This window comes from Dipteris shenzhenensis, chromosome 11, assembly GCF_047967505.1.
Source record: "Dipteris shenzhenensis isolate YYH24624 ecotype China chromosome 11, Dip_SZ_1.0, whole genome shotgun sequence".
NCBI lineage: Eukaryota > Viridiplantae > Streptophyta > Polypodiopsida > Gleicheniales > Dipteridaceae > Dipteris > Dipteris shenzhenensis.
Window position 1 is genome coordinate 27,424,341 of NC_141606.1, and position 12,740 is coordinate 27,437,080.

Here is a 12,740-nt window from a genome sequence, read left to right on the forward strand (position 1 = left end):
GCGCCCTTCTTTGCTCCTCTAATCTCTTGGACCGGCGGTGTTCGGATGGTTCCTCCTCAATGGTTGGAGGTTCTCTACCATCCAAAAGCTGCTTTACCCACTTTGGGAATGGCCGTTGCCGTTGTGGTTCTGCAAGCTCTTCTTCATCTTCTTTGTCTTGAATCCTCCCAAGCACCGTTGGGGGAGTTCGATCTGCTATTGGTGCCGGTACTGGATGGATATCCTGGTCCCGGTTGTCTGGAAAGGAAGCATCCTCCTCCAATTGATGCGGCTGTTCTAAGAAGACCACATCGCGACTTACAATTACCTTCTTGGTAACAGGGTTATAGAGACGGTAACCCTTCGCCTCTTCATTGTAGCCCAAGAAAATACACTTCCGGCTCTTTGGTTCCCATTTCGTCCTGGTAGCATCACGAACATGCACAAAACAGTCACATCCAAAAACTCTGAAATGTGCAGCTAAAGGTTTCTTACCAGAAAAGGCTTGCAGTGGAGTCATCCCATTCACAGCGTTCATGTAGCTACGATTCAGGATGTAAACTGTAGTGTTACATGCTTCAGCCCAGAACGTCTTTGGCAAATCCTTCCCTTTCATCATACTTCGGCCCATTTCACAAATGACGCACATCTTGCGTTCTACTACTCCATTTTGCTGTGATGTATGTGGCGGGGGTTTCTGCCTCTTGATTCCGTGACTCTTGCAGTAACTTTCGAATTCAGTTGATGTGAACTCTCCACCTCTGTCTGATCTCAACTTCTTCACCTTCCTCCCCGTTTCTTTCTCGACCATTACATGCCATTCCTTGAACCTACTAAAAGCCTCGTCTTTAGTCTTCAGGAAGTATATCCATATCCTTCTACTATAGTCATCGATCAGCGTCATGAAGTAGTAGGAACCCCACCCAAAGCTTCTGTCTCCATCTTTCTGCAGAGGTCCGTGTGAACGAGCTCTAGAGGAGCCTTTGCCCTGCTGACCTCTTTAGGAAAGGGATGCCAATGCTGCTTGCCCATCATGCAAGCTTCACATACATCGGGCAGATCTGAAATTTCTGGTAGGTCTGCAATCATTCCACTTTTATGCATCTCCTTCAAAGAACTAAGGTTTAGATGACCAAACCTCTCATGCCATAGCTTAGTGTTCTTCACATCCGCTCGAGCACCGCTCGAGCACCGAAAGCTGAGAGTTCGTAAATGTTGTTGTGCCGTGTACCTTTACCAACGACCTTTCCTTGAAGATCCAAGATCTGTGCACCTTGAACTTTGAGGTCTCGATCCGTGATTACAGAAACGGACAACAAGTTCCTCTTGATATCTGGCACATAAAGAACATCGGACAACTGTTTTACAACTCCATCTGACTTGAGAGCAATCGTACCTTTTTCTTTTGCTCGACATTTTGCATCATTGCCGCGACTGCTAGCAGGATGTCATTCCCTACCGGCTGTAGAGAGGTATACCAATCCTTCCGACTGGTCATGTGGCGTGATGCACCACTGTCAATGATCCACGGTTCACTGCCTCCATGCAAATCTCCTCAATTGCGATGAACAGCTCTACTGGTACTGCTTGCGTGCTGTTGCTGGACTCTTTCTTTACTCCGTTCTTCCCATCTACAATCTTCTTTCGGCACTCATTCTGCTTGTGCCCTGCCTTGTTGCAATAGAAGCACTTGATCTTCTTCTTTCTCTTTTTATCATCAGAAGAAGATGGGTTACCAGAGTCCTTACCCTTATCTTTCTTTAATCTGGTCCAGAAAGCCGAATCTTCTCCAGTCCTCATCTTTTGACGCATCTCCTCCTCCAAAAGCATCACGCTGAAATCCTCAAAGTTGGGTGGATTTCTGTTCTGCGTATTCAGCGCCGAACAAGACCGTCGTACTTTGGTGGGAGAATCTATATGCACCTTCGTGCTAGATTCTCGTTGGTGATGGTGATGCCAATCGCAGTCATCTGATCGCGCAGATTCTTCACCCTGGTGATGAACTTCTCTACCGCTTCAGACTCATACAACTTCTCGTTCGTGAGTTGAGTCTCTAGATTTTGAATCCGCATCTGATTCGTGGTCTCATACTGATTTTTCAAGACCGTCCATGCCTCCTCCGCTATGGTGACATGTTGAATTAACGCCATGACAGAATCACTAACACTGCAGACAATAGAACACAGCGTATCTGCATTTCTTCTTGTCCATGCGAGAATCTCATCCGCAGTTGGTACTATCTGTTGTCCTGCATTGGCTAGATCCGGACCGGCCTCACGTCCACCCCAGTAGCAGTGTCCCAAAGCTCGTATGCGCTTAGGGTGGTCTTCATCTTGAACTTCCAGAGTGGATAGTTAGAGCCGTCCAACTTTTCGCTTTCGCCGAACGGTGGGATTCACAGTCTTGCGGGCTCGGCCATCTCTCACAATCTGCTCGCAAACAGAAACACACTACCAAATCTTCTTGCTCGAGTCCAGGCTCTGATACCATGTAAGAAAATAATACAACATCTGTGCTCAACAAATAACAGGATCTCGTACGCAAGAGAGAAAACAAGATAGTATGGAGAATCAAAAAATTTGATTACTGTAGAACTGATACAATAGATGGTGCTGCCTCCCAACCATGCGCTCTTGTGAAAGAAGCTTCGATGGCATGCTGGAAACAGTAGAAGACGGAGGCTGGATGCTAAGGAATCAGGGTTGCTGTAGCCAGTGATGAAATGGGCTTCACAGGCTTGCTCTTATATAGCCACTAGTCGTAGTCGGTTAGGCTCAATTGGGTGACTGACCCAGTTCGCCCCAAACGGTCGACTGGGGGTCAGTCCCGAAATAGGCCACCGACCATACGATAGAACCAATTCCCAAAACAGAGCAACTAACCTACGGACTCCGTTCGGCCCAAAGCCATCCGAGATAATCTGAGGCTCCAAACGGGCCCCGCAACCCGAAAGTGGGCTGCCTCGGGAAATGCTCCGTCTACCCTCACTACAATCAGTCAAGGGATGCCTTCCCGCACTTGCATGTAGCCTAGTTGGCAGTGTGCCAACTCTATTTGAAGCCGTCCAGCCATCAGGCCACACATGGCCCCCATCTGGTGTCCAAACTAGAACCTACCAAATAACCGAGCTACTCAAATGCCTTCTCCTCATATGGGGGGCTTACAAGTAGAGTTAGTTGGTTCCCACGTAGTGACACGAGAGTGGAGCATTGATATCTAACAATATCTTAGTTTCGTGATGAACGTATTGGTTTTGTGATCGGCACACTCGTACTGCTTTTCTCCAAAAATATCTTGGTTTCGTAATCAACAAGCTCATAGTGCTTTTCTTCGCGTGTATGCTATTTCTAGCATACTCCCATCACATGTTTTATATTTTTTGGGCGTATCTCGACTTCTATATTGTTCGAGCGACAATTGTGTTCTCGTTCATTGTCATGAGCTCCGACACACACGTATTTTCCTGACGCATGATGGCAACGTCTATACTCGTCAACGGCTTTCCTTTTGGCCAACGATCTGTTCCTTTGTTTCAAGGACAAGCCTTTTCTGGCTGGAAAGTGAAGATGTTATTGATACTCGAAGGTGATAATCTTTCTGATATCATTCTTGGTGATCTCATTTGTCCATCCCAACCTGTTGATGCAACTGCGAATCATGCTCTTGTGACTGGGGGCCCTCTCTTTGAGAAATGGAAATATGCCTCTGTCGATTGGCATTGTCATGATAAAGCAGCTTGTTGGTATATTTTATCTGCTCTACACGTCTTATGTTGGATGTATTTTCCCTTCCTTCTTCTCATGCTATATGGGAATATCTCGTTGCTACTTTTGAGAAGAAATCTATCACAAAGATTCTTTATCTTCATAATCTTTGAGCAATCCGTACAAAGTTGGAACTCCTATGACAACTCATATTGAGTCATTCAAGAATATCGTCAATCAACTTGTTGTGCTGCTGGTGCATCTGTTCCACGAAATCAATTGGTAACCCATCTTCTCGACACAGTCCAAGATCCATTATATGATAATATTGTTACCATCGTTTCTAACAAAAATGAGATTGATTTTGATCAAACATGTATTTCTTTGATTGAGCAATGACACGAGCATCGTAAAGACCCTCATGAAACTGTCATGATAACAATGGATGATGTAAATTCAGAGACAGCTTGTGTTGCTCTCGCAAACGTAGTTTCTCCAAATATGGACGTGGTAGTCATCTATACAAAGGTGGGAATTCTTCTCATCTCACAGATTGGATAGGGCAGACTCCTTCTGTATCACATTTTCAAACTTTTGGCTGCATTGCTTATATTCGTGTACCCAAAGAGACACGAAAAAAGATAGATCTTCTTGGCTTGAAGGTCATATTCATTGGATGTTCTCCTAATTCTAAAGGTTATAAATTCTATGATCCCTCTTCTAAGAAGGTGATAATCAGTCGTGATGCCATATTCAATGAGCAGTTAGACATGGTCTATCGAGGATGCAGAGGATACTGAGTCCTTGCTTACTGCCTTTCCTTTTCTATTTGAGAATGATTCTACTTCTAATGTCATCACTACTCCATCTGATGGCATCACTGCTACTCCATCTGTAGAGCAATATGTTGACAATCTTGATTTGCATCCTGCACACACACGCTTTTGATAATAGTGTTGATATTTATGTTGATCTGCCTATTGATTTTGAACATGGTTCTCCTCATGATTGTGTTGATGACTTTGACATCATTGATCATGCAATGGTTGCTCATGAATATCCTACTACTTATACAGAAGCTATCTCTTCTGCGCAAAAGAGTCAATGGCAAGAGGCCATGGAAGCTAAATATGATTCTTTAATCTCTAAAGGTACATGGGTTCTTACTGAACTACCTTCTGGTCATACTCCCATGATATGTAAGTTGGTTTATAAAACCAAAACCAAAGCTGATGGTTCTTTTGACAAGTTTAAAGCTCATCTGGTTGCAAAGGGATACTCACAAATTACAGGAGTTGATTATCATGATACATTTTCACCCGTTGTTTATCGTACACGCATTCGGGTATTCTTGGTGTTTGCTACTCAATTTGATTTGGAGATTCATCAAATGGATGTGAAAACTGATTTTCTTAATGGAGATCTTAAAGAGGAGATTTATATGGAGTAACCACAAGGGTTCATACTTCTTGGTCAGGACCATCTTGTTTGTCGCCTTCATCGTGCTCTTTATGGTCTAAAACAAGCTTCTCGTTCCTGGTACAGGAAAATTGATCAATTTCTCATATCTCAAGGTTTCAACTCTTGTTTCTCTGACCCCAACTTATATGTCAAACGTGATGGTGTTGTTTTTTTCATCCTTGCTCTTTATGTGGATGACACCATACTTGTTTCCAACAATCTCAGTTTCCTGCATGTCAAGAAAATTTTATCCTCAGCATATGATATGGTTGATCTTGGTGACATTCATTCATGTGTTGGTATTCAAGTTCAGCGATATCGTCACAAGGGAATTCTGCTACTTTGATAAACAAAATTCATCCAAGATGCAGTTCAAAAGTTTGGCTTGATGAATGCTAACTCTACGACCACTCCTTGTCTTGTGAGCTCTATCAAAAATACTCGATCGGCTCATAATGTTGTGGTTTCACATCAACCCTATGCCAATCTTGTTGGTTGCCTATAGTTTGTCAGGTTGAACACTCGACCAGATATTCTTTTTACTGCCAATTTTCTAGGTCAATATCTTGTTGCTCCCTCAATGCAACATTGATCTGCAGCAAAACGTGTTCTAAAGTATTTGAAAGGCACTTTCGACTTTGGATTAGTTTATCGATGTCATACAAAATCATCTTCTGTGATGTCTCTTGATCTTTTGGGATATACAAATGCAGACTGGGCAAGCTCTCACTTTTCTATGCAGTCTATAAGCGGTAATTGCTTCTTTATCAATGGTTGCTTGGTCTCTTGGGCAAGTAAGGATGGGCAAGTAAGAAGCAGCGTTGTGTTGCTGTTTCTACCACAGAATCTGAGTATGTAGCGATCTGAGTCAAAGTCTTCCTCTTCCTCTGATTCAGAATCAGAGTCATTATGCTTTTTCTTCTTTACCTTCTTTTCTTTGTTCTTTGAAGCTCCAGATCTTCTTTCTGCCCTTTGAGCAGCTTCCACTAGATTATTGAAATCATTTTCTCTAGCAAGTTGGTCATGGCCTACTATTGTGATATGCAACTCCCTGTTGAGCCCTTTGCAAAAATAGTCTCCTACCTATTCTTCAGAAGGCCTTTGCGGTGCTGCAAGCCTTTGATACAAATTTCTAAATTTATGTGCATAATCCTCCACTAATAAATCTTTATGCTTCATGTTGCGAAGCCTTTTAAGCACTACCTCTGGTGTTTTTTCCTTCCGAAATCTTCCCAAGAAAGATCCCTTCAGCTCATCATATGTAGCAAAGTGTGGTAGCCCATACTGCATGAACTAGCTCATTGCTCTCCCTTCCATTGTGGCTGCAAAAACTGCTCCTTCTTTACTGCATCTGCTAATCCCTGGAAACCGCTTGCAATCCATCGGGTTTCGAACTACCCTACACGATTGTTAGGGTCTTGTTCCTTTTTCCCTTCGAACTTTGCAGCTTTTACAAGTGGTTTACAAGTGGATTTGGATTTGCCATGATGACAGGTGGTGGACTAGTTTGTCTCCTTTGTGGTTGAGGTGGCAATGGATTGAACAAGTTTCGTTGGGCTGCAACACAAACTCTTGCTGTTATATATGATCCATAGGTCATTCTGATGAAGACTTCTGATGGTGACTCCGGGGTCAAGCTTGGATTTGCTTCCTCCACTTCTAAACACTCTGAACTCCGAGTAGAATCTGTAGAGGATCCTTCTCTGCTCGGGACATAGTCAACATCCTCACTGCTTTCTCCATCATGTTGTTGTTGTTGGAGGTCGATTTGACTTGAGGCTTTGGACCTGACTCTCGCCATGGTAAAATAACTATGGCCTCTTCAAGTAGGAGTCTCTTGTTCTCCTGTGTCCAACATTCGCTACCCGATCCTCCATGAAGGCATCACCCTCAGTTCAATCGAAGCTTCTAATCTTCTTTTACGTACTTTCTTTCACATTAATTGCTTGTAGATTTCACGTCTTTCAACCATCTCCTTCCAGAATGGAAGCAACTTCTTCCTTTTTTATTTGCACCAAGTCGTCTTTCTTTCATTGTCGTTCTTCTTTGAAAATTCCATCAACATCTTCATCAATCCTTGATTTGCACTTTCCGCTTGTCCATTCCCTTGTGGGATGCAAGCCTGCATCTGCTTGGTCTTGCTCTCTTTCTTCATCAAATTGCCGCCGCTTTCGTACATTTTGCTAGCACTTTCTGACGCGCGGCATCAAGCTTCCTTGATTCCTTCCATCTCAAAGGCTTTTCTAAACTTGAATCAGCTGCAAGATCGCTAAGTGTGTTCAGGGTGGTTATGCCCAGAGCACTTCTGCATCAAACTTTAAGCAAACACTTCCATCGAGAGCCTTAACACGGAATTGGAATACAATAAGATAGAAGTCGGAACTGATCACAATTCAATAATACATTGCAAATAGCAGATGCAAATCATAAAGTGTTCTCCATTCATTTATCTTTGTCAAATTACAATAAAAGATCAGAGTGGAACTAATAAACATAGCATCATTGTAATCCGATTCATCTTTGAGTTCTATCCGACTAACAAGACTCATTAGTATGAGACTAGTAGTTACATGCATATATAACTGAATAACTGTTTTAGGACGTTGACTATGACAACTAACCCCTATAGGTACTACTTAGGACTAGAGCTAACTATAGGTGCCTAGTTAATTCCTAATAGTCAATTTAGTTGGGTAGGGGGCTTCGAAGCCTCTTTGCATGCCACTTAGTAGTACATTAAGTACCCACAAAAACAGATTTGCAAGTTGATACTGAGATATATGGGGTTGGGATTCAAGGTATTCTTTATTTAAGTGACATTATATACTCATTTATTTAGAAACCCCATCTTGGGAAAAATTACGATACAATCCCAATTACACTTTAGGATTTCCCTTAATTTAAGGGCTTCGAAAAATGTTTTGTGCAAGGGTTATAGCCATTGCATGATGGATTTCGACCACCATAGTGATTGCAATGTAACACTACAAGCTGTAATTCCTATTATCTCCATCTTTGTATTTTGTTGCTTCTTCAAGCTATACATGTTTTTGTTTTTCATTATTTTTCATCAAAAGGATTGTTAACATTGGCTCTATAATTCCTCAAATTTCAAAGCATTTTGTTTCTATTTGAATTGCTTTTATCACCAATTTGTCATTAATTCTAGTTAAATTTTGTTACTTACATTGTCCTCAAATTAATCTTACCAATCATGTTTACATTCTAGCTTTATTAATAGTTCATGAGACTCTTCATTCTAGTTGGACCCTTCTCCAAGTCTTTGCTTTAAAGAAATGATCTTCATGCATAAACATTCTCTGCAATTTTGAATATTGAGAATTATCTCATACTATATAGATTATTGACCGAGAACTTGTAAACAAGATGAAAATGTTCTTAAATTGTAGGTGAAAATGTTCTTAAGAACAATTTATACTCCTTAAGCATCGCACTTCACCTCAAAACTATAAGTCATCCCAAGGAAACAGATTTCAACATTTATCAAGCATAGAATAAGCCTACACAAACTTTGGATGCCCAATGTTATATTTCAGCTAAATGAGTAAGCATATTCTTACTATGGAAATTTCTTGTTATTACTCTCAATGGACTCGGCACCCATGTTAATGACCATCCTCTGATATATATTGGCTTGAAAGTAAATCCAATGCCACCACTAAGTGTTGAAATTCAATTTTAGGATGACAAGGCGTTATTGATAAAATAGGACATGTAAGGCAATATTAATCACATATCACCTAGGAAGAATAGCTCCAAAGTATATGTGAATCTGATGCTTTCCTCAGACCTCTACATTGATCTATGCACTCTGTACCCCTATCATGGGGGATTTCATCTTGGCTCTGTGGGAAGAACGATTTATGCAACTTTCCACTCTGAAAGGGGGATGGTCTCGCAGTCAATAGTGGTCAGACTCATGTCTGAATACCGAGCACCAGCAGCACAATTGGCATGGAAGATCTCTTCAATCTCTTGCAGGTCCTCTTTTGAAAGCTTCACATTCAAAGCGCCCACATTCTCTTCCAAGTTTTTCCGCTTGGTGGTTCCTGGAATAGGAGCAACGTCATCCCCCTGATGTTGCACCCATGCAAGAGCAAGCTGGCCTGGCGTGCACCCCTTCCTCGAAGCAAACTCGTTCAGTTTCTCAAACAATAAAATATTACGCTCAAGGTTCTCGCCTGACAGTCTGGGTTGAGTCGCCTGTACAAACGAACAAGAAAATTGGGTGTTATTTAGGCAAGTTATTTTGCTGTTGGCTTACTCGAGCTGGAATTGATTTGCAAAGCGGAGAGTTTCTATGGTTCCAGAAATTAGTGCCTTGCGCGTATCGTTTTCTGTCAAACCCTCAGTAATCTTTGCTCCAGCAGAGAAGAAACCGCGACCCAGTGGGCTGTAGGGCACAATGCCAATCCCCAGTTCCCTGTATTTTTAGCATCATAGCTTAGCAACTGCTAAAAGACGGCCATAAGAATTGTAACGCATCGGAAGAAATCTATATTGAAGGCAGAAGTTTTGTAGAGAAAGACCTGCAGGTTGGAATGATCTCCCGCTCTGCATCTCGGGTCCATAGTGACCACTCCAGCTGAACTGCAGTGATGGGGTGTACAGCATGCGCTCGCCGAATAGTCGAAGCAGAAGCCTCAGAAAGACCCAAATACTTGATCTTGCCTTCTTCTACTAATTTCTTCATCTCTCCAACCTGCAACCATTCAGTAAAAGTCTATGGGATTCCTCTTCCGAGGTAAAGGAGTCGAAAAAATCGCGTACAACCGACTAAACCAGCTAAGTGCACTTACTGTGACTTCGATCGGAACCCTCTTGTCGATCCGATGCACGTAGTACAGGTCTATACAGTCCACGTCCAGTCTTTTCAAGCTTGCCTCGCAACAAGAACGGACATATGCTGGATCTCCCCTAAATTTTGTGTGCTGACTGTTATCAGTACAGACCCCAAATTTCGAGGCCAGCTGAACCTTGCTCCGTATTCCTTTCAGAGCCTACACGGAGATTCTTAGTTGGCGCGATCAAATACTGAATCATGCTGAAATTTACAGTTGCCCATATGCAAAACTATGTCACAGCGGGCTTCCAGAAAGCCAAAACAAACACAAACGCAAAAAGAACACACTCACAGAACATCGACCCATCAAGCTGCAAGTCATCCTTGTGGCTGCCGGACGGGTACATCGTAACGACGAGACAGAACCCGGAACAGCCCAGACCCTCTATTTGGGGGAAGGGTAAGTACCTTGCCGAGAAGGATCTCGTTGAGCAGGGGGCCGTATACGTCGGAGGTGTCGAGGAAAGTGATGCCCAAGTCGACAGCATAGCGGATGAGGTCGATCATCTCATCGTCTGGCTTCGGGGGGCCACGGCCACTGGACATGCCCATGCAACCGAGACCCTGAGCAGAGACCTCGAGGCCTTGGGAGCCAAGCTTGATGATGGGAACAGCAGGGAGCTTGATAGCCATAGCTTCAACTAGAATGTGGAAGTTTGCGAGACTCTGAACTCTTGCAGCTGCTCTTCTTATAGCTCTGATTTTTCTGAACTCATTCAGCTGCTCTTACAGCTCTCAAAAATCAGACTTCACCTGGGGCCTCGTCTCCAACGGGTTAGGGATAGATGGTTAAAGATGTCTTACCACCCTTTGGTTTTTTCACCCACTGAAGCTATTGGACTCCTACATCGCTCTTGCAACAACGAGGTGCCACTTGCAAGAAGGAGGCGCACACTCTTGATAGTCAGGTTTAGCATGTCATGGGTGATGTCATTATGTTTACGAGAGCAAATTTTGGAACTTTGAATGCACGTATTTGGTTGTGGAAAAGTGTACAAACACATTTTCTTCGTGAGTGTAAGGAAGTGAGGACAAATTTTTGTTGTTCAACAAATAGTTTTGCATTTGTGCTTAATCGTCTAAGCTTGCCTTGAAAAGTCAAACATCCACAACAAGAACAAGCAAACTTTGGGGTGTTTTTGATTTTTTTAAAGTATGTTGATACCAAGTTTTTGGGGCCCCTTTTGTATTTTAAATTTCCTGAGTAAGCTCCCTTGCCTATTCTGTTGAATACTTTGCTCTGCTTGTTCGGCGTGAAAGTTTTTTGTTCTGAGCTTGTACATTTTATTGCAAATTTGTTTAATGCCATGCTTACTGTTGTTTTGTTGTTCCAAAAAATAATTGGCAACCTCACGTGCTGCAAGAGTTGGTTGTTGTTGTAGAAGTTGCAATAAGAAAGTCTTTCATAAGGTGACCAAAGATTGTATTCATGTTTCTTGTTGGTCTCAATAAGTGGAACTATTGTTGCTAGGGTAACTGAGTAGTTCATGAGTATTACACATCTTTTTCCTTTCTAGTGCTTCCCTGTTCTTATCGTTTCCATGAAAGTTTCTCCATTGTACAAAAAAAAAGTGAACAAATGACCAAACTGGCATTGCAGTATCAACAGACAGTCATAGAGCAGTGGCTGTGGGAAGCTAAAATTTTCTTGTTCTGAAATTTTAAGGTGCTCGTTCGTTTCTTTTAGGACATGCTTTGCTTTCATAATAGTTTCTTGCATTATGTGCACTACCGCCTCATGCTGTTCAAGGTAGAAGAAAGACAAGAGGCAAGTATAAAAGTCTAAAATTTGCGGGTGTTGACCAAGAAATTTGTCATCCCATTTGACATTGTGAGAGGCAAGTGCAATGTTCAAGTCCATGACTAATAAGACCAAATTTTGTTGTCTTAATCAAAGGAATTGCTAATTATAAAGTAGCAAACTTTGGGAAATCAAGGCCCAAAAAATTGGTTGCAAAAAGTTAAAGTTTGCCTTTGAGAATTTACAAGTGTAAGCTTTTGTATAACAGAACTCCAAGTAGGCTAGACAAAATTTAGAGTTGCATCAAGACACAGTTTATATACAAATGTTTGTAAATGTGAATGTTTACAATGGAGGAGGGAGAGGCAAGTCGGGAAAAAATTTAGTTGCACCAACTCCAAGTTTATTTACAAATGATTACAGCCATGCACACTTATTACGGAGGTGAACACATGGTTGTACACTATTTGTTGTGAGTTGCAAGAGCATGGACTGCATATGTATAGTAGCAACTTGTTTTTGGAATACAGAAATCAAACTATAGCATATGCACAGATGAAAGAAAAGGAAAAACCTCAACTTTCTAGAGAAATCTTGTGACTGTTTATTTTTTTAGGGAAGAAGGGTGTAGCTAATGAAAAGAAAAAGTACTATGCACAATACTAGCTTGCCATTGGAACAGGGAATTCAAACTACACACTCTATACAAAACTAATTAAAAAGCCAAAAGTGTTTACTATAAAATCTCGTGTGGGTCTTTTGTCGAGGAGCATTGAACATGTAGCAACAATGCTACGTGTATGGAACTCTAGGAAAGGGCAATAAAGACTAAGCACCATGTCCACATGTGACCCACAAACCTGAAGTGTGACCTAGTTGCCGTCAGGTAAAGTCACACAGCCTTTCAAGCAAAGGACATGTACAATGTCCTGCGCAGAATCACAACTGTAACAAAAAGGATGAAAGGGGTCATGGCTAACTTGAGGACCAC

General features: G+C 42.1%; 1 protein-coding gene across 1 annotated transcript; it reads right to left on the reverse strand.

Moving 5' to 3' along the window:
- Positions 1–8,752: 8,752 nt before the first annotated feature.
- LOC147896847 (auxin-induced protein PCNT115-like) lies at positions 8,753–10,661 on the reverse strand. Its single transcript, XM_087381078.1, has 5 exons — positions 10,417–10,661; positions 9,965–10,165; positions 9,695–9,867; positions 9,486–9,588; positions 8,753–9,368 (listed from the first exon to the last, which is right to left on the reverse strand). Exons 1-5 carry the CDS (start codon positions 10,639–10,641, stop codon positions 9,027–9,029), a joined length of 1,044 nt encoding a protein of 347 aa, XP_087237204.1. The 5' UTR covers positions 10,642–10,661; the 3' UTR covers positions 8,753–9,026.
- Positions 10,662–12,740: the final 2,079 nt, after the last annotated feature.

Bases quoted from the DNA above. Each gene is read 5' to 3' on its own strand.
- LOC147896847 (XM_087381078.1), bottom strand. From the start codon at position 10,641: ATGGCTATCAAGCTCCCTGCTGTTCCCATCATCAAGCTTGGCTCCCAA. The intron at 9,868-9,964 runs GTAAGTGCACTT...GAATGGTTGCAG, and splicing joins GGGTTCCGATCGAAGTCACA to GTTGGAGAGATGAAGAAATT. The intron at 9,589-9,694 runs GTCTTTCTCTAC...CTAAAAATACAG, and splicing joins GAGATCATTCCAACCTGCAG to GGAACTGGGGATTGGCATTG.